This window comes from Ixodes scapularis, unplaced genomic scaffold (assembly GCF_016920785.2).
Source record: "Ixodes scapularis isolate PalLabHiFi unplaced genomic scaffold, ASM1692078v2 PGA_scaffold0__279_contigs__length_252992795, whole genome shotgun sequence".
Lineage (NCBI taxonomy): Eukaryota > Metazoa > Arthropoda > Arachnida > Ixodida > Ixodidae > Ixodes > Ixodes scapularis.
Genome location: NW_024609835.1, coordinates 126679334 through 126703542, shown reverse-complemented (window position 1 = coordinate 126703542; position 24209 = coordinate 126679334). Strand labels below are relative to the sequence as shown.

General features: G+C 45.9%; 1 protein-coding gene across 2 annotated transcripts in view; it reads left to right on the top strand.

Annotated features, from left to right (window-relative positions):
* Positions 1-4557: 4557 nt before the first annotated feature.
* The window catches only part of LOC121835505, a 42154-nt gene continuing 22502 nt past the window's right edge, over positions 4558-24209 (top strand). The window contains exons 1-5 of one of the 2 annotated variants that reach the window (XM_042289757.1): positions 4558-4643; positions 8781-9193; positions 15036-15254; positions 15857-16063; positions 20499-20579. In XM_042289757.1, the coding sequence (XP_042145691.1) occupies positions 8831-9193; positions 15036-15254; positions 15857-16063; positions 20499-20579 (870 nt within the window). In that variant the 5' untranslated portion in view covers positions 4558-4643; positions 8781-8830. Of the gene's footprint in view, positions 4644-4821; positions 5263-8780; positions 9194-15035; positions 15255-15856; positions 16064-20498; positions 20580-24209 lie in introns of those variants that run through there. The other variant, XM_042289755.1, reaches the window with a different exon arrangement.

The window sequence follows — 24209 nt, the reverse complement described above, 5'->3', positions numbered from 1 at the left end:
TTTGTAGCACGGTGTGATTACTCTTTGTTTTGTTTTGCTAGTTTCTTTCTTCTTTTTTTTTCTAGCGATTTTTCTGCACTACGGACGTGTAACCGCGCGTTGCCCCATCGCCTCCGTGTCGTACGTCGTGCCTTCGGTGTTCGTTCCTGTGCAGAAACATACCGTGCAGCGCGGCGCACTTTTCATTAGCCCAAACAATTTAAAAACCGCATGTAAGGAATTTGGCGAGCGACGAGACCCGCTTCGCTGTCGCTCGGTCACTCGCGCGACGAGGCAAACCGCATGAAAGCGATAAGAGCAAACAACCAAGGCGATGAGCGAAGTTTTCTAGAAATCTAAAAACCGAGCTACGCGACGAGTGACAATGAAGGGTGAACCGCATGTAAGCGATTTAGCGAGCGACGAGCGACGGAGATTTCTCACGGTCGCTCGTCGCGTCGCTCCGCTTTTGGATTTCTGGAAATCGTCACTCATCGCCTTGGTCGTTTGCTCCCGCCGCTTTCATGCGGTTTGCCTCGTCACGCGAGTAACCGAGCGAGTCGCGCGACTGACACCGAAGCGGGTCGTCGTCGTCCCGTTGCTCGCTAAATTGCTCACATGCGGTTCAGCCTTTAAAGGGGCCCTGCAATCATATTTAAGCATCTACCTTTTTTGCGGTTTCCACGTCTCTTGCGGTTCGGGCAAGCCAGCGGGCACGGAGAGAGTAACTAAATAGCAGTGCGACATATTTTAACCGGACGGCGCGGAAACCTCCTCCACCGACGAGGGCGACCCGCGGTACCGAAAGCGCGCAAAATGTGACGTCTTTGGTCCTGGGCTTGCCACTGGTCAAAGCCGCTAAGAGCATTTTTTTTAGTCGAGATACAAAATGAAAGTGTCGCGAACCGTTTCAATTATGTATGAAAGTAGTTTTTGTTCACTATTCTAGATCAGAAAAGAAACAAATGCAGTTTGGAAAGTACGGAAACGAGAAATGACCCGTCGACATACCCGCCACCAAGCGGCGGAAAAAAACGGCGCATACTAGAAAAGGCTAGTGGGATGAGGCTACGACAAACGAGGAGCGTAGAAAGGTCCCGGATGTACGCGGCGGCGCTGTGGTCGTATACCGGCTCAAGAATCCGACCGGTTCCCAGCGTTCCGAAGGCCTTCGGCGTGGGCCCTGCTGGCGATTTGGCCATTTGGCGGTGCGTCAGCGCGAAGTGGCTCCCATTTCTGAACTAATCTTTACCCCGTGTTTACTGTCGTTTGTGGCCGATGAAGTGTTATGCCGAATTAGTGATTAGTCGCGCAGCAAATGCAATTCGAGCTGCCCTGGCCGCCCGCTTCATATAGACTATCCAACACGTGCTTCAGTGGCGCCCTCTCGAGCCGTCGATACGGAGTGCGGCAGCCGTGTGCGCTCGATGAGCTCACTACTCCTCCTCTAGTTCAAGGCCACTTAAGTCAGGACCTACGACGTCATGAAGGAGGTTATTTTTTGCTTGTTTTTGTAATTCTAATTTGCCTATAACTTTTAAAATAAAGCGAAATTTGAGAAAAGAAAAGTTGGATTAAGTTACTGCGTTCAGTACGCTCAGGTTCAGTGCAAATTAAAAACCTGTCAAAAAGTCATTGCAGGGCCCCTTTAAGCGCGAAACACATGTACGACGAAACCGCCCGATCCGACGTCCGACCGCGCAATACGACGGTCGGAGGCAAGGGTTTTCAACGCTCTCCGATGCTACGAAAACCCTCTCCCCCCAAGGTCATTCCGGCAGTCCGCACGTCGGATCGGACGGTTTCGTCGTACATGTGTTTCGCGCCTTACACACGGTACTGGGCGGCAACAAAAAAAAAAAAAAAAAAAAAAAATTAAAACGTCCCGCTCCCGAGATAAACATTTTTTTTCTCTCTCTCTCTCTCTTCTGTTCAACAAAGCTTCTTCACGATACGAAATTTGCAGCACACAGTGCAACGGACGACCGCCGCGTACCCAAGCAAAAGTGAACCCAAGCCAGTCAAACCGGTCAAACCGCGACCTCGAAGATGGCGGATCGACGGTGGCGCTCCCTGGCAAAATCGAACCTGCAGGCTCAGTTAAGATTCTAGTATAAACGCGGTAAAGGCAATAAAATAACATTAGTATATATAAACATGTAAGCACAAACAACCCACTTTCAATAATTACACAAACTTGTTATTTACGTTCCAGTAAAAACTAGATTACCACGCATATTTACAAATATCGACGCAAGTGAACACGGATAACGACGAACAACAAAAATCCATTCTATCACTTGATTAAAAGAAAAAAAACGACTGCAGCAATTTATCCTACATGACAAAGAAAGCCCGTAAATAAGTTGTTTCTCGCCTGTCCATCGTATCCATCCGTCACAAAAACTTTCTAACACGAACTCCAAGTCTCTCTTTGTCGAGAGGGAGGTCTGTCGATAATCGACCAGTGTCATCGTTGACTATTTGCCACACATGTCACTCAAACCGTAGCAGGACTTGTTCCGCGAATCCACGTAAATGCCGTAGTATCAAGCGAACACGAGACTGCGGTGACAACAGACAAACGACGGGAAGAAGGAAACAAGTCGCAACAGAACCACACGCGAGGGCAGCGGCGACGAAAGGCTTAGCGTTGTCGACCCATCTCTTGCTCGTGTGCGCTCCCTGCGGCAATGCCTGGATTTTTTTTTTCGGTTTCCTTCCTTTCTGACATGTTACAGCTCACACACAACGTAAATTTACCAGAACCGGAACCCGTATGAGGGAAGAAAATGCCGCACCCGGCCGGTTCATTCGAAAAGTCGGGGGTACTACAGGACTGCACGTAGCCCGTGGTTATGGGGATAATCATAACTGTAAATTTGGTACTTCCAACCTTGGTAACGCGTTCTATATTACGTTTATATTATATAATATATATAATAAATTATACAAGACCGCGCTTTTAAAACGTATATTAATGTCGGATAAACGCGCACGAACACCAAGGAGGATAGAAGGGTAGGAGAGGGCATGACATCAGCCGCGTAGCCTCCACAAGCCATGCTCCCTCGACACTTCGCCTTTTTCTCATTTTCCTCCTTACTTTCCTCACTTATCGGGCCAACGTTACCACATCACGTGACCATAGCTAGCCTTCGTTTAGCCTTCTATCTTATAAAACCTACCGGATGGAGCGCGAGCAACCTGCAAGGAAGCCTACAATCAACCATCTATCTCAAACGTGACATGTCACGCGCACTAATTGCCAGAGAGATCTACGATCACGTTGGCCACAACATCGTTTAAAATTTTTATGACTAGACCTCACCGAGTCACCAATATTATAGCGTGCCCCCTCCTAGTACTTATAACCTCCTTGACGAACACCACCGCGCCGCTCGACAAACATATTTTTTTCCACGTCGATACCATATAATTTCTCACGTAGTTGCGCCATGGCCTTTCTTCGTCCGACATGACATAACCACTCGGAGGTGGTATTGGCTACGGCCTTCTCTTCCAGGAGGTGCAGAACCCATGATCCCTGGGTTCTGCAGCGCGAGCTTTCCCTCCACGTGCTCCGAGCTGGTGTGCGCCAGAGCCGTATATGGTGTGCGCTAGACCACTCGGCCACCGATCCCCCTACTCAATCTTCGAATGCTTTCAAATTAACTCCGAATGCTGCCGTCCGGCATATGCGTTCAAACGCCAGCCCCCCCCCCCCCCCCCCCCCCCCCCCCCCCCCCCCTGCGTCCTCATCTCCCTCAATTTCTAACCGTATGCGGAGAGCAAAGTTCGTCTGCTTCTTTTGCAAGAGTTGTGGTGACGTCAGGACTATGTCAGGACTCTGAGCAGGCCTGAAGGATAGTGGGTAGACCTCAAAGAAAGCTGTCTTGAGGTCTACCCGCTATCCTTCATTCAGAGTCAATCCGAGCTCGGCGTCCTGACGCTCCCATAGGACTTTATAAATATTAACGCTGTTAATTTCTTAAAAAAAGAAAAAAGAAATAGTTTCTCTAAAACAAAATAGAGTTCCGATAGCATGAGTAAACAAGTAGAAGGCGATCAGCGTGTACTAAGCAAACAATTCTTGCTCAAAACTTCACATTCAATAATTAATAAATCTATATAGGGGTTTTAGTAGATCGTTCCGATCGTTCCGATGACTCCGATATGCTCCGCCACCGCCTTTGCGCTTTGCCCAGAATTAGTTGTTCAATATTTATTTCCGCGCACAAAACAATGCAAAACAAAACAGCCCATGCTGCCACAGAGACAACTAGCTAACAATAAACAAATAAAAAAAATAAATAAAAAAGCCTACGCACGCAGGTGTGTATCAAAAGAATCAAAAGTAAAATTTCTAACGTTCTTCATCGGTTTTTATTTGAAGCATTTAGCGCATCCCAGGATTCCCTTGAACGAGGTTCCCCCGAAGCACCTGAAAAACGTAAAAGCGTCGCGCGCGCCGTGCGCAGCCATGGTAACGCTCGTCGTTGGTCGATGTTGGCAACACTGTTCGAGAGGAAGAATGGACGCGTTTTCGTGACCGATGTATGTTCGTATTCCGCGTTATTTCAAGGAGCTGTTCTCTGGGCTTCCGTGCATGCTTGCCCTTTATCGACTCTCGCCACAAGATCCCACTGCGACGTTTCACCGAGGTATGCACAGCGAAACTGCACAGTTTTAAAGTGGCGCGCTCCGAATCGCGAATCTCGAGTGCCGCTCGCGTAGAAGGAAGTGTGTTCGAATCACCAGACGCCATTTTTTTAAAAAGCCCACTAGGAGTGCTGCAGCGGGCGGCAGAAGTACACCCCGTGACCGACCCTCGTGACTAACCGTGCTTAATTTAACCAAACAAAACAAAAACGATAAAAGCTAGAAAAATCGATAGCGTTTAAAAGATATGTGTAACTCGCGTACTTGTTTTGTGCGATTGAAACTGACTAAGGCGTGTAAGGTTACAATGGAGCCAGCTGCCTATCACGCACTCCGCGTCCGCTTGTAGGGAAGAGAGTTTTTATCTTTTGTGAAATCTGAAACGTAATCTCCAAGTAAATTTCCCTTTCGCATACTAAAAATGAGAGAAATGGCGGAACTGTGCGTGCTTCGCCACCTGCGGAACATCAGACGCTATGAGCAATGGTGGGCTCCCTAGGCAATGGTCTCAAGACTAGCGCTTCCAGATGGACCTGGACCTTGTCCTGGCTTGTAATATCTGTGCCTGTAGTTTACTTGCTTGAGACGTGCGCGCAGCGGTGTTCGAGATAGCCCACATAGGTGAGAACGGTATCTGTTTGGTTGTTTAGTTCGACACATAATGCTTTTACATGGAAGTTATCACGGTTAACTCTCAACAAGCATGCATACTCTTCCTTTTTATCTTTGCCTTAGCCCTAATCTTTTGTGCCCAGGGCTAGGTTATCATCAAAGCAGTATCATTTGCAGGTTAAGAACCTGTGGACTGCCTAAAAGACAGGAAGTCTTTTATTGAAGCAACTCTACAGGCCATAGTACAGAATTGTTTATACTTGGATGATTTCATTGTCATGCCTTCACGCTTCACAGACTTTGGTTGGATGTAGTATGATTAAATTGTGTTCATAATATGAGCATTCAAAAATATTCTTTAAAGCAGTTGTTCATAAAAACTTTAATGCCTTTTAGTTTTATCAATTAAAAAGGGAATAAAACTGCCTCTTTCTCGGTAAGTGGAAGAATGAGAAGAAAGTTACATTCCAGATGAGGGTTTTCTTGTTAGGGCTCTGCACGGGCCTACTTTTCGAGGCCCAGCCTGGGCCTGCTGACTCGTGACCAATTCCGCTGGTCATTTTGGAGTGCGCCAAGATCAGTAGACCAGATCCGAGGTGGAGCATGCGATCCGAACGAAGTCGCTCCACCCCCGGATCCCCAGTGGAACGTGACCACTCCTTGGGGATCGGCCTTCTTAGGAATCCCCTTATCGCAGTCCGGGATCTGGGAAGCAGATGTTTTTTTTGCGGTTTTTGCAATCGCAGTGCTAAAAACAGGTGTTCAACGCACGAGCGGAGTTAATCATGATGTGAAAGATGCATGTCGATAAGCATATGCATCAGCGTAGCTGACTTGCCTCCTCATCGGAAAACTCATGAACAGTGTCCAAGTATGTCTCGATTTTCGGCCTCTTCTGCCGAGGTCTGAGGAGGCAGTCGGAATTCATCTGACATATACAAACAATCCTTGTTGCTGCTGCTGGAGGAGCTGCTCAAGCAGCTTGATGACAAACTGTCATCAAGCAGCAGCAGCAGCAGCAGCAGTAAAGCGGGCGGCACTTCGCGAGTGGCCATTACGAATTCTGAGGCGAGATGCCCAATGAGAAAGCAAGTCACATGTGCGCGCCGAGGGCTGGCCATTCTGGCTTCCGGTTGAATCTGCTGAAATCAGCAAAGTGACTTCTTTTGGATTTGGATTGCGGCGGAGATCTGGAGTGGAAGCTGATCCAAAACGGCTAGGGGAACGCATCTGTCTTGATCCCAATCGCCTAGTGAAATAGGCGTGCTCCAGAAAAGTTAATCCCAGCACGCTCCAAAACGACCAGTGAAATTCGCCACCACTTTTACCCGACCTGAGGTGGGGATGCCCCAACTGGGAGATGAAACATCTCCTAAATCCAAAGCAGTCTTGGTAAAGTGTTGTTGCACTTGATCTGCTCAGGAAAAAGAAGTGTTAGTGACCTTTATGTCCGAAGTTCTACATGCATGGAATGAAGTACTCGAGAACAATTGTTTCAATTTATTTAGATGTCAAACAGTTGTTTTTGGAGTGAAGACCCTATATATTTCAACAATCGCCCCTGCTACACTTAGAGGGGCAGCTGAATCCATCCAGATGTCAATAGATGTCAAGTTGCCTGCTAACTTTAGTGAGAAAACTGAACCGACACGCTGTTTACAAACAAGTCAGCATTTGGCCACACTGGGTGTTGGCACCACACGGGCACAGAAATGTGATTCGTGCATGTGCCCTTTTGACAGCAGCGTGACGTCGGAGCCATGTGTGAATGCATAAGTTATGTGATGTCGGGCCATGTGACACCAATTTTCCCATTAAATTTAGCGGGGAAGCTGAAGTGGCGATTAGGTCACATGACGTAAATTTTTCCGCTAAGTTTTAATGGTGAAACAATTGGTCTGTAGGTTACGTGAAGTCAATTTCCCTGCTACATTTAGCAGGATAACTGAATTGGTGTAAATGTCATGTGATGCCAGGTCACATAACGTCAGTTTTCCTGTTAATAACTTTAGCAGGGAATTGCGTGGGTGGATGGGTTCCTTTCAAAAGCCTTTCGTGCTTTAGAGACTGGCGCTGCTGCGTTCGTTCATTGATCTTTAAACTAAACAAAAGCTGCATGGACAAGATGCCACCTTTAGCTTGAGAAGCACCTTATAATAATAATAATACTTTATTTATTGCTTAATGGTTTTATAGAGCTATGTTCTTAGGCACATGGGTTCTGTTTCAGTCAGGGCAGTAAACATGTTAAATCAAGCTTGAGGTGAGAAAAAGAAGAGAGCACTAATGTACTGCCTTCACATTCTAACATAGAAGAAGGTTTGTCCTGTCGGAGTGTTAAAGGGGCCCTGCGAGAAGCTTTTATTACTGGTTTTTAATTTGCACCGAACCTGAGCGCACTGAACGTAGTAACTTAATGAAACTTTTCTTTTCTCTAATTTTGTGTTATTTTAGAAGTTATAGGCAAATTAAAATTACAAAAACACGCAAAAAATAACCTCCTTCATGATGTTCTTGGTTGCGTGAGTGGCCGTGAATTAGACGAGCGGTAGTGAGCTCAGCGAGCGGTCACGACTGCTGCACTCAGTGTCGACGGCTCGAGAGGGCGCCACTAAAGCATGTTCTCCTGGATAGGCTGTATGAAGCGGGCAGCTTGCGTTGCATTTTCTGTGCAATTAAAGACTAATTCGGCATGGCACTTCATTGGCCACAAACAACAGCAAACACGGGTAAAGATCAGTTTAGAACGGCAGCCACTTCGCGCTGAAGGCCTTGGAAACGCTCGGAACCGGTCAGATCCGCCAGTCCGTACGACCGCAGCGCTGCCGCTTACATCCGGTAGCTTTCTATGCTCGTTGCTCGTTGGCGTCTGATCCCACTACACCTTTCTAGTATGCGCCGCCTTTTCCACTGCTTAATGGCGGGTATGTCGACGGGTCATTTCTCGTTTCCGTACTTTACAAACTGCATTTGTTTTTTTTCTGATCTAAAATAGTAAACAAAAACTACTTTTATAAATAATTGAAACTTTTCGCGCCACCTATATTTTGTATTTTGACAAAAAAGAAGCCTTTAGCGGCTCTGACCAGTAGTAAGCCCAGGACCTAAGACGTCACATATCGCGCGCTTTCGGCACCGCGGGTCACCCCCGTAGGTGGAGGAGGTTTCCGCGTCGTCCGGTTAAAATATGACGCACTGATATTTAGTTACTCCCTCTGTGCCCGCCGGCTTGGTCGAACCCCGAGGGACGTGGAAACCGCAAAAAAGGTAGACGCTTAAATATGGTTGCAGGGCCCCTTTAAGCCCTGCTTAAAGACAATACGTGCTGCCCAGCCCGAGCTGCCCAGCCCGAGCTGTCGGGTCGGCCCGGGCCCATGCAGGGCTCTATTTCTCATGTGTAACACAAACTTTCGCCTTCTACACACAGAGCAGTTTTGCTTCCTTCCTTCACATTTTGTTTGTTTATTACTTTTCGTATCTGCTTTTTGCCTGACAGATGTGTCTCTTGCTGATTTTTCTCATTTCAGAGGAGGGAGCGATCTAGCAAGATGTACAGCATTGTAGTTGACGCGTCTCGATGATGAAGGTGTGCGCCGTTTCGGTGTGTGACAACACTGGCACTTGGTGGCACCCCTTTCCCAAAAAAGGGGATGGACTCCGAGCCAAGTGGGTTACAGCTGTTGGTCTCACAGAGGAGCAAGCCGAGGCGGATGACCTCTTTGTGTGCTCACGACACTTCCGCCCTTTTGACTATGCCGAGCGAGGGGTGGTGCGCAAGATTGCGGTTCCTTCTATGCGCCTCTCGGGACAGGAGCCGTCTCCTTCCAAGCCCAAGTTCAAGCCAAAGCCTAGCCCTAATCCTGATGGAGTTAAGCGGAAACGGAAGACCAGCCGTGAGCTGATCCTCCTCGAAGCTGCTAACAACAGTGACTTGGATCAGGTATGATCTTGAAACGTTCACTGTTCTTGATAGTTTGTTTCCTCTTGTGGAGATTTTATGAGCAATGTCCATCAAGCTTAAAATTTTGGGGTCATGCGACTTTGCACCTTGTTGGTTCCTTGGGTCAGAAATATTTTAGACTAAAACAATACAATCACTTAGTGGTCATAAATAAAATGTATCACCGAAGCATCCTTGAAAACATAGTGTTTTAAGTGGTGTCTGACTCTGTACCTTGGAGTGTACAACAAGGAGTTTCCAAATTGTGGTCTGCATTTTTTTAGGCTGTCCAGGTTTGAGAAATTGCAATGTCCATAAGACTCTCCTCATCACTGTCATTCACAGAACTCGTAACAGCCATTGTCTGGGGATCCATCACAGAAACTTTCACAGTGCTCTGCAGAGTTGTCTTGTCTGCTAAAATTACCTTCATTGTCACTTGAATCGTTAACATAGTTTTTATAAAAAGTGGGAATTCGCAAGCCGGCGAGTTGGCTTCCACATGGTCCAAGCAGACTGGACCAGGTCCATCTGTTGACTACATGCTGAAAACATGCCACTAAATGAGCTACGCTTATAGACCGTTCCACAAGGAAGAGCGGAGGGAGAAAAAAATGCCCTCCCTTTCTCACCTTTTGCGTCGTCTGCTCCGCAGAGTGGGCTGTGCCTAACATCCGGCTGGCGTTCAAACTCTCTTTAAAATCACGTCATTTCTGAAATTTCAAGCGCAGATGCGCGGATTTCGATATGCAAGTTATCGTGTAATGCTATGCTTGGTAAAAAGACTAACCGGGTCCAATTGCACTGTTACCTGCATGCAAATAGAAAAACAAAAAGACCGGAAAACTGTTTCAGAGCGGCCGGTCTCTCCGGCATGAAATAAATTTGGTTGCTGTAGCTTTTTTACTCTACAAAGTTTGTACTGGTGTAGGCCTTTAGCGGTCATGAGTGGAAATATTGAATAAATAAATAAAAATGTACTCTCATGATGCAATAGACGCAGTGGTTGAGGGTAGTACCGCCTGCTGACTCCACTGCTATTGAAGGAACGGAACAAAGATACGCTAGTTGATCATTTACTGAAATAAAACAACAGAGCACTATAGGCTAATTTTGGAGCAGCCATAAATATTCTAAGAACGCGAACCACTTCACAACAGCAGCCACGTGCGAAAGTTTGATGTTCGGTACAGCCCACCGGTACAGCCCAAAGATTTGAGAACGGCAACTTCCCGGTTTGTCGTCTGCCAGCGGGATCAGGTGCGTGCTCTCTCTCGTTCTACCCGCCGAACCTGCTGAACTTCCCGGATGACTGGAGAGGGCGCTGCAATCAAACAAAATGGCGCCGCCCTGAGAGCTCTAAATGGAATGGTCTATGGTATCTGCGCTCCGTTCCCCGATCTGCTAGTGGGCGCCGCCGTCTTGGTGCTTAGTGCACAGCAAACTCAACTGTCGATTGTCACAATTAAAAAATGCAACTTCCTCAGCTTTAGATACTGTGTTTGGGAGCTTGGGTGATAATGTTTTTCTCTGTCGCAGACTGTTTTAACATTTCTGGAGGACGGAAAAGCATTTCCTGTGATTTCAGATAACTGGTGTGGGATTTTGCTAGCTACCAAGCAGAGGTACCGATACAGTAACCGAAGGGCCATCTCAACAATGGCGGCAATCTCAAAGGAGACATCAAACCTAGTAGCGTGGTCCCCACATCTTCGCGGCAATATAGACGACGTTTAGGGCCACATTTTTGCGGTTCAGTTCGATAAATTACCTCCGTCGGTGCCAATGATTGTCTACCTTGTCTCACTGTCACGAACATAGCAAAAGAGAAGACACGTACCAGAGAAAGGCCATTGTCCAAGTGTATTTATTAAAACACTCTCAACATGAACTACTGTGTCCCCATCCAAAATGCCCCCCGCGCCGGCAAGGTAAGAAAAGGTCCTTACCTGCCAGACGCAGGGTTCCGGAGTGCCAGAGGGCGGGAAAGCATTAGAGAAGTCGCCAATACGTGTGCTATCTCTTTCGGGTTCACCGAACAAGTGCCCTTTCAGAAAGCGGGAAAAGACGAGGCCAAACTTCCTCGCCTGTCAGCAGTGATCCGCATCTGAGCAGGGGAACGGAAAGAGGTGCCCCCGAGAGAGAGTGAGGGGAGGGCCCTCCAAGACGGGACCCTCCGCCTCACTAACAGGTCGGAGCTCACAGTGAAGGAGGCGAAGCGTTTCGAACTGTGGCCGTTATCACAGCCATCAGGGAAGGCAGACCACAGGAATCCCCATACTGCCAACCCTGATTTTATGCACCAAGATGGCTGAAATGTCGTCGACGCCCTCTGCCGCCGGCAGAAGGCATTGAAGCACCCTTCATTGGTCACAAGGGCAAACAGAGGTCAAGCGGCGACTTTACTCTCTCTAGGCTATGGAGACGGGCGCCTCATGAATTCATGAGGCTCCATAAAAGCGAATGAGAAAAAATCTGCTATAATAAACAAGGTGTGAATGTGCGCGCAAAAATTTGCTGGTCTTAGAAAAAAAAAAAAGTTATTGCTTGTGCTTTTTCACATAAAGGTACAAAATGGAAGGCATCATGCTTTCACTCCTATGGTGTATGACGCTAGTCTAAATTGTCAGGGTGTGTGCAACAATTGGCCGCAAAGCAGAAATGAGACTGTCGGGAAAGCCCCAACTCCTGATCATAGGGAATATTTCTTTGTCGAGTGACATCCGACACATGGCCTTCGAAGGGCTAAGATGTAGTTTTAAGGGGGAGCTTTGATGGACAGGCTTTAACTTGCACATGCTCAAGTGAAGAAAGCATTCTGTTTTGCTGGCTCTGTGCCATCCTGCACTTAGTCGAAGCACATTTTATATTGTGATAAGTGGTATTTGGATGTAAGTGGGTTGAAGCTTCTGGTGTGCCACGTAATTCCTGTGATCTGCACTCTGCTCGCAGGCGATGGCCCCTTTCCTTGGGACATCATTTTTCTTGTCACCAAGTGGTTGACGCAGTTGGAATTCTGGATATGACTAGCAAACGCCGGGCTCCTTACTCTAACTCGTAGCAATTTCTCTGGCAATTTGACTCAATCATTATTGTTTGAATTATAAAATAAAACAAAAGCTACAAGTGTATAATTAGGAAATAGTTTGTACAAACAAAATGCAAAGCACAAGTATGTAACTAACACGTTCACTCAGCTTGCAATGTCAACAGCAACTGTTCTGACACTGCGTGCAGTCAGACTCCACCAAATAAACTTTGTCGCTTATTTGCTTCGTGGAGTCCAGTTTTAATTACTATCACAGGTTGGAAAAGCCTTCTATACTCTGGAATAAAGTTATGTGGCATTTCAGAAGTGAGGAGTGCACATGCATAAGCAGCTTTGATCAATGCTGAAAGTGCTTGGGTGCACAAGGGGCCAAATCTATAATTACTTCAGGAAGTTGTCTTGAAGTGTAGTTGTTGACTTCTTGCTTAGCACTTCAGAATAAGAAAAAGAAATTAACTCCTATGCTTACGCATGTGGCAAAGACAGGAGTGGCCGTCATTATTCTTAGAGGCCACATTCTTGCTAACCATCACTCATTCGTTGCACCGTCAGTATGGATTGATTGGTTCAATACGAAGGCCAGCTCTCTTAAATTTAATAACCAGCCAAATTTTTGCGTATGAACTAAGCGATTTGTAAATACATTAAAGTAATCGCCATATAGCCGAGAGCGTAGGTTTTTTTTTTTTTTGTTTCTTTTTTTTTTTAAATTTCATATAATGACAGTTGACTATAGTCTATCACAGGTTAAGAATGCTGTAGAAACCCTGCTTTCATATGTGTGCTTGTTGCCTTCATTCATGCTTTGACTGTGCTTGGGCATTTGGGCATTTAACAGAAGTGTCATTGAGGACAGGGGAAGCTTCTACTGCATTCTTAACTTGTCACATATTAGGGGCGAAGCTCCTTAGGGTTTAGCCTTGTCCGTCTGGCGTCCGTGCTCACATCGATTGCCATCCCATCTGTCTTCTTAAAAAAAGAAAAATTGTTTGCGCAGTCGACAGATTTCGAACCTGTGCGGGGAGACCCCAATGGATTTCTAGTCCATCGCCTTAACCACTCAGCCACGACTGCGGTATGGGTAGGGGGCTCTGAGATGTGGTAGTAACTCAAAAGCTGGGGATGTCATGGATGAAACGTTGCATGTCGCCGCTTAACGTCTATACAGGAGAGGGCGCTGCGGTCAGATGCGTATATAATCGTGTTAAACTTTGCATGCATTGGCTTATTGTTTATAGACGAGAGGGCGCTGCGGTCAAATGCTCAAATACATATATAACCACGTTCCATACCACACATTCCATACCAATGCAACCTGGAACTCGGCACTACCTATGAGCAATAAAAAAAAATCACCACCATCAGCACTACCTATGAACAAAATCAGTATCATCAGCACCACCAGAGCTTTGCCGCAATCAACATCATTCACCACGTGGAGATGCGGTCATTTTTTTAGTTACAATTGTCCTTACTATGGTATTGCTGAAAAAGCTTTCCAGTGCATATTTATAATGCAATTAAATGCAAAGGTGCAAGCGAGCTGGACAAGAATGACGAAAAGGACATCATTCTTTTCCGGCTCGCTTGCACCTCTGCATTTAATTGTATTATAATTATAACCTTAAACTGCAAGCTTCACCCTTGTTGATGTTAGGCTGGTGGCAGCTGATAAAACCCGTTTGCTCTACTGACGTCTAACCCCTGGTTAGCTCAGTTGGTAGAGCGCTCCACCTGTAATGGAGAGGTCCCGGGTTCGATACTTGGACCAGGCAGATTTTTTCGGTCGCTCACCAGTCGCCTAGCTGTGTTTGGAGATTTGTGTTTGTCCTTTGTCCCTCTTGTTCCCCTTCTCCAGGGATTATTTTCGTCTTGCCAGTGCATTTTCCTGATACCATTTTTGATCTTGGTAGTCTAGTTCATGTCACTAAAAGCACAGGTTTAGTTGCTTAGCCTGTGTTTTGAAAATGAACCCAAAGATTCCTCATTGGTGTTAGTACATACACTGATTTTTATGGCAAAATTACCTGCAACTACCTACTATGCTCCTTCATAGCAGGTGCAATTCCATAGATTCTGTACTAATATAGCTAGAACACATGACACACATTTTTTTAATCTATGGCCCAAGTTGCCATTATATGGCAGGTGTGACTGTTTCGTATTGTAGCAGTGCATGCAAATTACGAACTAAGGAGTTATAGCTCATTTTACAATCAAATGACTTTGTATGAGTGATATTGAGTGCTCTAGTAGTTATCAATGAGCTAAAAGCTTAATTATCTCCTGTCATGTTGGGGCTACTCTAAGATTGGCTCTGATACCGTCAATATGTGAGCCACAAAAATACTAAGTGTAATGTGCTTGGTGCTGTAAGGTGTGTTTTACATGTCAGGTTATATTTCCAAAGGCTGTAAAGGAAAAGAGCAGAAGGGAAAGTAAACCATGCATGTATTTAAACAGTTTCAAATAAACTTGAGCTGTCATTTGTTTTGTTGGCTTTTCCTCTTGGGGTTATTCTCAGGTTTTGTTAGTTATTTTGCTAATGTCGTGTTGTGAGAGGAACCATAAAAAAATGTGCAAGTTTTCGCAAAAAACTGTAGCTGATACTCCGATTTTTCTATTCCCCTCAACAAACTTCTGTCTCGTGAACAGCTGATCGCACATAGTATGCTATTCCTAAGTGCTGTTGGGAAAGTCAAGCACCCCCTTGCACAAACTAACGGCAAGCATAACCATCATCGGCGATCTTTGGGAGCCGACGAAAGGTTTTAATCACCTTTCACTTTCCAGGACTCTCCGCAGTCGAATATCCGGCCTTCTCGCAAGGCTGCGCGTGTGGCCGCCCTCAAGATCTCGGACACCGTGCGCAAGTATGACCTGGCGGTGGCGTCCGCCGCCGAGGGCGCCGATTCAGACGAGGACTTTGACCTGGCTGCCGAGGTGCGAGCAGAGGGGGGTCCCTTCAACAGAATCCCCCAGGCACCCGGAGCACCGGCCCCTGGTCCCATGGTAGGTGCATCACTGTCTTCTGCGACACCAGGCACCGGTATAAAGACCAGAGGTCTGGCAGCCACCTCTTGTTTTTCTAGCAGGAAGTTCTCCCGCTAAATTTTTGGAGAAAAGTTGCTTGACGTCGAGACATACGTGAGGTAATTTGGTTGAAACGCTTTCCGCTTAATTGAGGCTACGTGACTCGGCTGTATTGTAACGTTTTTGTAGGGACCTTTCGTGGCGCTCTACACTTGGAAACCAGCCCGTAAAAGCATTCTGCTTTCAAAAGTACTATAGTCGCTGGCAAGGTGAGAATAGCAGAGGGAGCATCTTCGGTTGTCCAACCTTTGGCGTGGGCTGCCTACCTTCGTCAGCTTTGGCGTCTTATGCACCTCAATCGCGGGCGTGCAGTCAAAGCTTGGCGGAGAGCATGGAGCGCCTGCCAGAGGCTGGGCTTTCGAAAAGCAAGACCCTGCCATTCTCAATTTATTAGCAACTATTTATACTCTCACATGTCTACTATAAGGAGCTTGCAATGACGGGAAATTGGCAGCACAAACATTCCATGACTACGTTGTGAGGCTGCCGCTAACGATCGTGCTCCGCATCTTTGGTCTCAGCATGGGGTCCGATCGACGCCGTACCATACACCGGCCAGGAGTTTTTCGGCACGCATACTCTCTGCCAAGAATCCTCTGAACCCGGACGTGGTGCTGCCCCTGCTGATGGAGTGCGACTGCGAGCCCCTGTCCGTCGCCCAGAAGGAGGCGCACTCGCGAGCGGCTCGGGCGTACTCGCGGTCTGTCCGCAAGATCACCGAGGCCAAGGTGCGTACGAGGGCGGCGTCCGTTCCCATCTCGCGGATGCTACAAACTACGGGGTAGCATGGTTTTGCGTCTTGCCTGTCACTTTCCACGCATCCATGTTCCCCCACGGACGGTACGAGCCGAAACACTCTATCCGTCCTTTTTGTGCTACTGCAGAAAAAGACCGGATAGGTAAGCTCTACTATCTCTCGATTTGTCGAATAGTCTGAAGTCTGGGACTTCAACTCCGCATTTCCTTCCTAGTTTGGACCACAGCCCTCCAAGAAACCGGCAGGCACGCCAACGATGTGCGAAGGACTGTTTCAGCTCTTATTGTCCGCATTGGTACCGCAGTTACTCGAATAATTTATGCGTCGTGTAAGAACAAGCCTTCCTCAGTTACTTCCATACAGAGCACAGTCATAGCCAATCGCTGCAATCTACGAAAGGTGGCTGGCGAATGACGAGGCAGGGATAGTGTCATTGGCTAGGCACCTCTCATAGGTGCCTAACGAATGGTGCTGTAAATACAAACGAAGAATGCAATTTTGTTAGACAGTAATCTGTCCGTTACAATATTAGCAAAGGCGATAGGTCACACCTCTTTAAGTAAATCAGGTAATGATACATTTACTGAAGGTGCTAGAAGGCAGATGACCTTTTTGGTGGGTGGGCATCAATGTAAGCTGATGTTTCACAATAATTAGAGCCCTGCACAGATAACAGTTTGATCATCCGGATCCGATCTGCATCCGCTGATTTTGTATCCGCATCTGCAATGTTCTTAAGGGGAGACACCCCCTGGGAGGGTCGAGTTTTGAACCCTTGGCTTAAAATTAATGAAATTTACAGGGTAGGCTTGTGGTCATGCTAGAGGGTGCATAACAAAATTTCAGGTCTGTCGGTTAAGTGGGAAGGAAATTAGAGCAGCTTCTATCAGCAACACCCCTGCATTGTTTAGTTAATCTATCGTCGGAAAACTATCACAATATTCAAGATTTTTATTCGCTAGATATGTAGCAGAATGCTTAGGGGGTGTGCCTATGGAAAGTTTTTTGTAAAAAGTCATTGATTTCTATCAATTTTCTCTTCTGCAAAATTTGTCAACTTTTTGGTCTTCTGTGTCCCCGACAAAATGTCAACATATTTTATAAAAGACATCTGTAAAGTGACAAACAAACTCCATAGGCGCATTCCTTATTAAATTTCCGTCAGGAAAAGTGAAGAACGAGCCTTCCCTGTATTGCCATTATCAAACGATAGATCGACTAAAATGGAATTTATACCAAAAAGTTTAACGCAGAAAATTGCGTTCAAAGTGCTTCATACCCTACCTTTTCTTTAGCTTCGGTGGACAGAAAATAATTTATAAAAAATTAACTATGCAGTGTAATCTAGTGAAAATTTCTGGGAATACTCTCTGGATGTAGATGGATGTAAATATGTAATTTATAAAAATCAATGTTTTTTGAAGAATTTCTTTTTCTCTATATCCGCTTCCGATCTGCATCTGCAGACTTTGTATCCGTATCCGAACTGCATCCGCAAAATTTGGAACCCTATCCGACTCTCGATCTGCGCATTCATTTTACATAATAAAATCAAGCATTATTAAAACTTAAAAAAAAAAATTGATAGTATCGTATTAGCGACGACTGATACTCCTGCATTCTTCCCTTTTTCCGGGGGCAGTATTTTTGGCAAGATAAAACCTTCTAAAGCAATATTTAGTGAGACTCAAATCTTTATTGATGTAAATATTGATTTTATTCCCAATTGGCACATTTATTCTAAGAGTGTAGTTTGCCCCTTCAATACATTTGATGATACACTTTCGTATTACCACTCACTCATTGCGGATGCGGATATCCGGACTTGCGGATATCCGATCTGCATCCGCAGCCCCTGGCATCCGCATTCGATCCGCAATCTGCCAAATTTGAATCATTTTTATCCGAATCCGTCAGTTTACCGCGGATATCCGTGGATAATCTGCGGATATGCAGGGCTCTAACAATAAGGTAGGCCAACTACAAACTGACGATCGACTCGTGTTGAAACTTACGAGGAGCTAAGGAATACAGTCACCGACCGATTTTTCTGACTTCGCAGGGACCGAAAAAATGTCCAAATAATAGCGCAGTCCGGAAAATCACCAGATGAAAAAGATTGCCTTTATTACGTCTAAGCGAGCTTAAAAAACCCGTAAATAGTGCCTCGCTTCAGGTTACGCATGCACACCTTGTTTCAGGTTGCGCCTCCACTTGCCTTCGGCAACTTTCTATTAGCTTCAGAATCACTGCATTCTTTTCTGGCGTTATGGTGGAGTACTTTCTGTGCTTCTTAGCGACTCATAGCGGCGGCGGAAGAATGGATGGGGCAATGACGGCCGAGCCAGCATAGTCCGAAAACATGATTCACCGAGACGAGATCGAGATGAGAGGTGCAAGTCCACGACTGCAATGACGAATGAACAAAGTAAAATGGTAACAACAATGATGATGATAATGACGCACAGCTAGAGAAAGAAAAGTCGTGCAGCGTCACCTTGGCCATGTTCCAAATCTTACCCGAGTAACCTGTCTCCTGCGTCAGCGGGTAATGCCACGTGATATTGCAAGTAAACAATTCGCAACTCGATTTTGGAACGGCCGTTATAATCGCCTGGATACTACGCGGACTGGCTTCATCTTCGGCTACGGCAAAAAGAAAACACAGCAGTGGTGGCAGAAAATAGCAGACAATCTTTTTTGATCATGGAGAAAGCAGCCAAAGAATCTAATATTAATGACTATGCAATGTTTTCTGAAGTGGCTCCACCAGCTCCTTTTGCTTACCTTCCTTTTGGGTTGTATATTGATATCAAAATTACTTACTCCTTTCAGTTAGACATCAAAAATTTTTTTTATTAATCAGTGCAATCGCTGTAAGTTCAGTCCAGGCACTCTAAACGCATACATTCCACGCATCGTAATTTGCCCCGATTATGTTTTGCAGAAATTGCTTCCACATGGTGTAGCGGGACAGCGCAGAGGACTTTCTCAATAGTGATATGTAACTTATGTTCGCTTTGACGGGAATATAATCACAATGTCACAAAGAAAATTTTTTAAACCGCTATAGCCAATTTCTTGGGGAGGGATTGTTGACTGATCATATACATAAAATCTTCGAAGTCTTCACTGCCTTACGAGCGTTATCCTCTTATTACAGACCCTCTGGGGAAAAAAATACTTTTGCATCATCTACTGTATTCAAATATTTTGAGCCGTGAATGTGGTAATACGGAATTCCCTCAAACGCCAAGGACGAGGATGCAAAGAAGCTCCTGTTTACGCTCGCACTATGATAATAACAGTGGGTATACCTTCCCGGTGAAGGTGCACAGCCTGGGTCTGCAGTCAATTCTTGCGTTAAAACCAGCAAATCACAATAGCCACTCATAAATGACTGCACCTCGTTCTTCGTAATTTCGAACAACCACTACTAAAGCCAATGGAGCAAACGAGCTTTGATGGCTGTCGGCGCAGAAAGCAGACGACGAACGGATCACGTGACATATTTACTCAATTTTATCTAATGTCATCCTGCGATTGAGAAGGGTAGCGTGAGTAATTACTGGGGAGTAAACAACTCGCTTCTGGAATGCGAGTTCCGACGTCATCGAGCAAGCGCGAGTAAGTTTTGGAACGTCACGGTACGAAACCTTTACACCGGAGTCGGATCGAGTAAATTTTGGAACACAGACCTAGCGGTAGGACTTAGCAGTACTCGAGTATTAATGCCAAACTAAGCCAATCCATGTGCAGCCAATCCATGTGCAGCTTCTCAGTGGTGTTTTCCGTCGATCGCTCGCGACAGTTATGTCCGAAAAATTGAAATTCGGACTAGAGCTGTCCGAAACATTGGTCGTGAATATGCATTATTTCTATCGGGTAGGTCACAGTTCCTTCTTTAGGTCCGAAGTAGTGAACAAATCCGAATTATCGGCGTCCGAAAAATCGGTTGGCGACTGTAGTCTAGTAGAGCACTATAATGATCAATTCTGTAGAAATGCATAAACGAGATATTTTTTGATTTAAGAAAAGGAGCGGCAGGGATAGAGTGACTTTCCTAGATCAGCCACTAGCACTATGATGATAGTAAGAGAGTACAAAACGTACGCTGCAACTTTGCAGGTCTCCGAATGGCGTATTCCAGCTTGGATCAAACTAGATTTTTACAAAAAGTAATTTGAATAACATTGGGTCTAGTGTAAAATTTCGTTTTGGTTATTCAAGCATAGATTTAGCGTTAGCAATTACGTGATGGGTAGGAGCTTTTCACGACACATTAAAAGTAATGTGAACACGGAGGTATTTATTGGTAAGATACATTTGTTCGTGAATCATTTGATATAAGTTACACCATTACACTTACACTAGTGTAATGAGGCTAATCTTTTATTTTCCAACAGGCAATGGGGGCCAAACTCATCTACTGCTGTCCTAAGGAGTCTTACAACATAGCTCAACCACTAATAAGCCAGAACCAAAAGGTGAGAACTTTTTTTTGTGTGTTTGTCTCACATGCACATCTTAACATGAACTAAAAGGAACGTTGGATTACTTGATTTTAACATTTTGTCATCTAATGTTGTAGATTTGCATCATTCCTTGGATGCCCTGCATCAAGATCATCTGGTGGGCTAGTTGGTTAAACATATTAAAGCGGGGGGGGGGGGGGGGGGGGGGGGGGGGGGTGCAACGATTTCCGGACTTCGGTCAAAGATTTCTGGAGGTTGCCCTCTGTCACTTCTCAAGTAACTGCTCAAGTAAAGATCAGTAAACGGATGTCGCCTGCATGTTCTAGTTGTTGCTTAAAAAAAAGAGAAATATTGGCATTTCGGGCACCACTCAACTCGCTCCCAGCCTTCAGGGTCACACCTGGTCCCCCTCCTAGTGACGTCATTGGGAGTGCCGTGTAGGTTCCCGTGTGCTCTCTCAGAGGACGCTTCCTCTCCCTCTCTCTCTGCTGACATTAGCGGGTGTTATGTTGCAGCCAAGCGAGGTCACGTAATCTTTTCGTCGTAGTTCCTTTGGCTGCCAATTGGGGCTGCAGGTGGGGGAAAAAGCTTGACTTTTGCTTTGCGATTATGTAGCGGAAGGGCGACATTTTTAATGAAGGAGGTGTTTTCTCTATCCTCTGCGACACGATAAACAACGTAAAAATTACAAGATGCAAATTCTTTTGACCATAAAATCGTTGCACCGCCCCTTTAAGATATGGGATAATGCAACACGGAGAGTAAACATACACATTAAGAGGAGGTAGTATTTTTGCAACTTGTTTTGGACCCTGTATTGCAAGAGGTAGAACTAGAACAATAAAACTTGATTTCAATTAGACTTGCATGTCATCACAGCTCCTAAAACAATTGGTGAAATGCACCCCCCCTCCACCCCCGCCCCCCTCTCCAAGCTCATGTCTTTAGCTCTCCAATAGGTGAGGAGACAACCCCATGTATAAAGGGATGGAAGCGTTGCACCAATTGTGCCGTTGTGCACTATTTCACTTGTGCTGTGCCATCCCGCTCCCAAGCGCAAATTTCGTGCCAAAACTGGCCAAAGAAGCTTCTTTTTTTTTTCTTGTATCGCTAAATTTATTAGAATTTTTTTTTACTGTCCACCGTGGTATACCATGTTGTGGTCGTTTAGATCACGCTGAACCGATGTTGTTGTGTCAAAATCGAGGCAACTGACTCTCATCAACTTAGTTTAAACTTCTTGAACACACTAACAAGCGCTAAGTGCCTATTTTCATCAAAGGAGAAATACCATGATTTATATCGCACCAGGTAAATAGACACGGTGTTCTGTTTCAATTCATGGTGCCGCGATGAGCCGTCAAGCGCCTGCAGAAGGCAGAAAAACCGCGGGATTTGGTGTTTGTTTAACCTTAGCCTCCTATATAGGGGGCTATGGTCTAACTCGTCCGTTTCGAACATGAAGAAAACTAAATTATCTTATTGTTGTTTAGAAATATGCCTTGTTTGGATGAATATGAGCAACATACAATAAAAGTTGCGTGTTTGTTTCTGTTTGTGAGCGCAGGCTCCACAGAGAGGCAATAATACACCCCGTGCCAGCGCCTTCGAAGCACTTGTTTGAGCGGGTTGCTTTGTTCCGTCAGTGCCACAGCTCGGCCACTGACGGCATGCAGATCTCTGATCTCCGAAAATGAGACTTGCTTAGGAGGCTTTGTCAGAAGTACCGGCATATCAGTTTGTCGTTTATTTTTGACAGAGTGTCACGGAATGTGCTGCGTGCATTACATTGCGCATATAAGCATACCTAGCAGCACGTTTGTAGGGGTCGCCGCCCTATTGTTGTATTTGTTGGCATGCCTAACAGATGGCACCGCTGGTGCCATCAGGTTATATAAGGGATGTACGAAAAATAAACATTAGTTTTTCGGTCATCACTTTCTTCTCCTGGTCTGTCACTGCCGAGTGCTAGGCACCATGCACGCAGGTCCGAACAATGCTGGCATACGTTCACCGATCATATGATCCAGTGGTCTCAAACTTATTTGAGTGTGGGGGCCGGACGGGGGTTTTAATTTAATTTAAATTAAATTAAAAAAACGTTCAGCCTTTCCATTTTCGTAGAGAAGGAAGACCAGCAGAGCTGTACTCGATACACTGCTGCAACGTACACACGTCCATTTCCTGCTTCTTCTTCTCTGACACGCCGCCGATCGTGGATATGTCTTTGGCAACCCAGAGTCGGTCGCACACGGCGCACTTGACGCCAAACGGGTAATTCACGAACTCCCTCCGGAACATCGCCGTCGCGCCCGGGAACTGTTCAGCCGGCGTGGAGTGCAGTTGTTGCCAGGCCTCGTGCTTGCGCTTGGCCTCCATGGCACAATCGTCGTCCGTGGCGTTGGCCCGCCGGCGCCCTTTACATGGCTGGTTCTGTTTTTGGCGGCAACTTTCCAGGCGAGCAATGTGCTCTCCTTTGGCAAGGAAATCTGAAGCGCTCGACGCAGTGGAAGTCGAGGCGACAGCGGCTTTGCGGCGATTATGGACCCATTCGCGCTGCTGCGTACGTCACCGCTCCTTCCGCAGCCAGTCTTCTTTTCCCGAAAGGGCGCACGGCCGACCCATCCTGAGTCCAAATCGAAACTGATAAGAGCGTAGGAAACAGCTCGCAAAACAGACGAAGACGAAGAAACACACTTTGATGAGCGCTGCGCTCGTTACGTGTGCTCCTTCTTTGTCGTTGTCTGTTTTTTGCACTGTTTCCTACGATGAATTCCCACCAACTATCCATTCTTCTATAATAGCTGGAAAGGTTGGCACCATCTACGAGCGACGGTGGCAACCATACTGGTTGTGTGCTTGCCGCCATTGCTTATAGATGGCGGTAGCTGTCAGAGGCGTTTTTGTGGACAAGTATTTTGTACCGGACACGATCCTCAAGAACCTAGCCCTTAACAGCTCCGCTGTAAAAAAAAGATTTAAAAGAGGAGAGACCTCATGCTCTATGTTCTTTGTAAACGCAGCTTTGCCAGTGCCGTCTTTAGATTTGATTTCTTTTTATGGTTACTTTGGGCCCTGACCTGATGTGATAACAAAACTAAAATGGCACCAGCGACAGAAGCTGGCATTTTTAATTGAACAAGAGAGCAAATACACTGTCGTTCCCCTTGCTCAATTCACTCAACATTAACCAGGCTCAACCTGCCTCTAAAAAAGCAATCAGTTAAATTGTCAGGTCTTTCTTTCCTGACGATTTTTATTACAACACCTTGAGCAAATACTTGTCTTTTAATGGTGATTATTTTTCTTTTTTTTTCTTTAAGGCGAGAATTCCAAGCTTGTAGCTTTATCTTTGGAGATTACTCCTGATGATAGTTTGCGCAGCTGATATGCATCCTTCAACAAAGAGCTCGCACTTGCAGCCTAGTAGCGGAATTGTTGTAGATTACAAAAAGCTGTGGAGCAAAAAATAAAGTGAAACAAAGGGCAAATGAACACAAATAAGTATGAACTGTGTGAATATATTAAAAGAACAGGAGGTACTTTTCGAGCGAAAATGAAACGTTGAGACGAGGTCACTATGGCACATGTCACTTCTAGCGCTTGGGACATGGGAACCGGGACTCATAGCCGCCTTGCCTG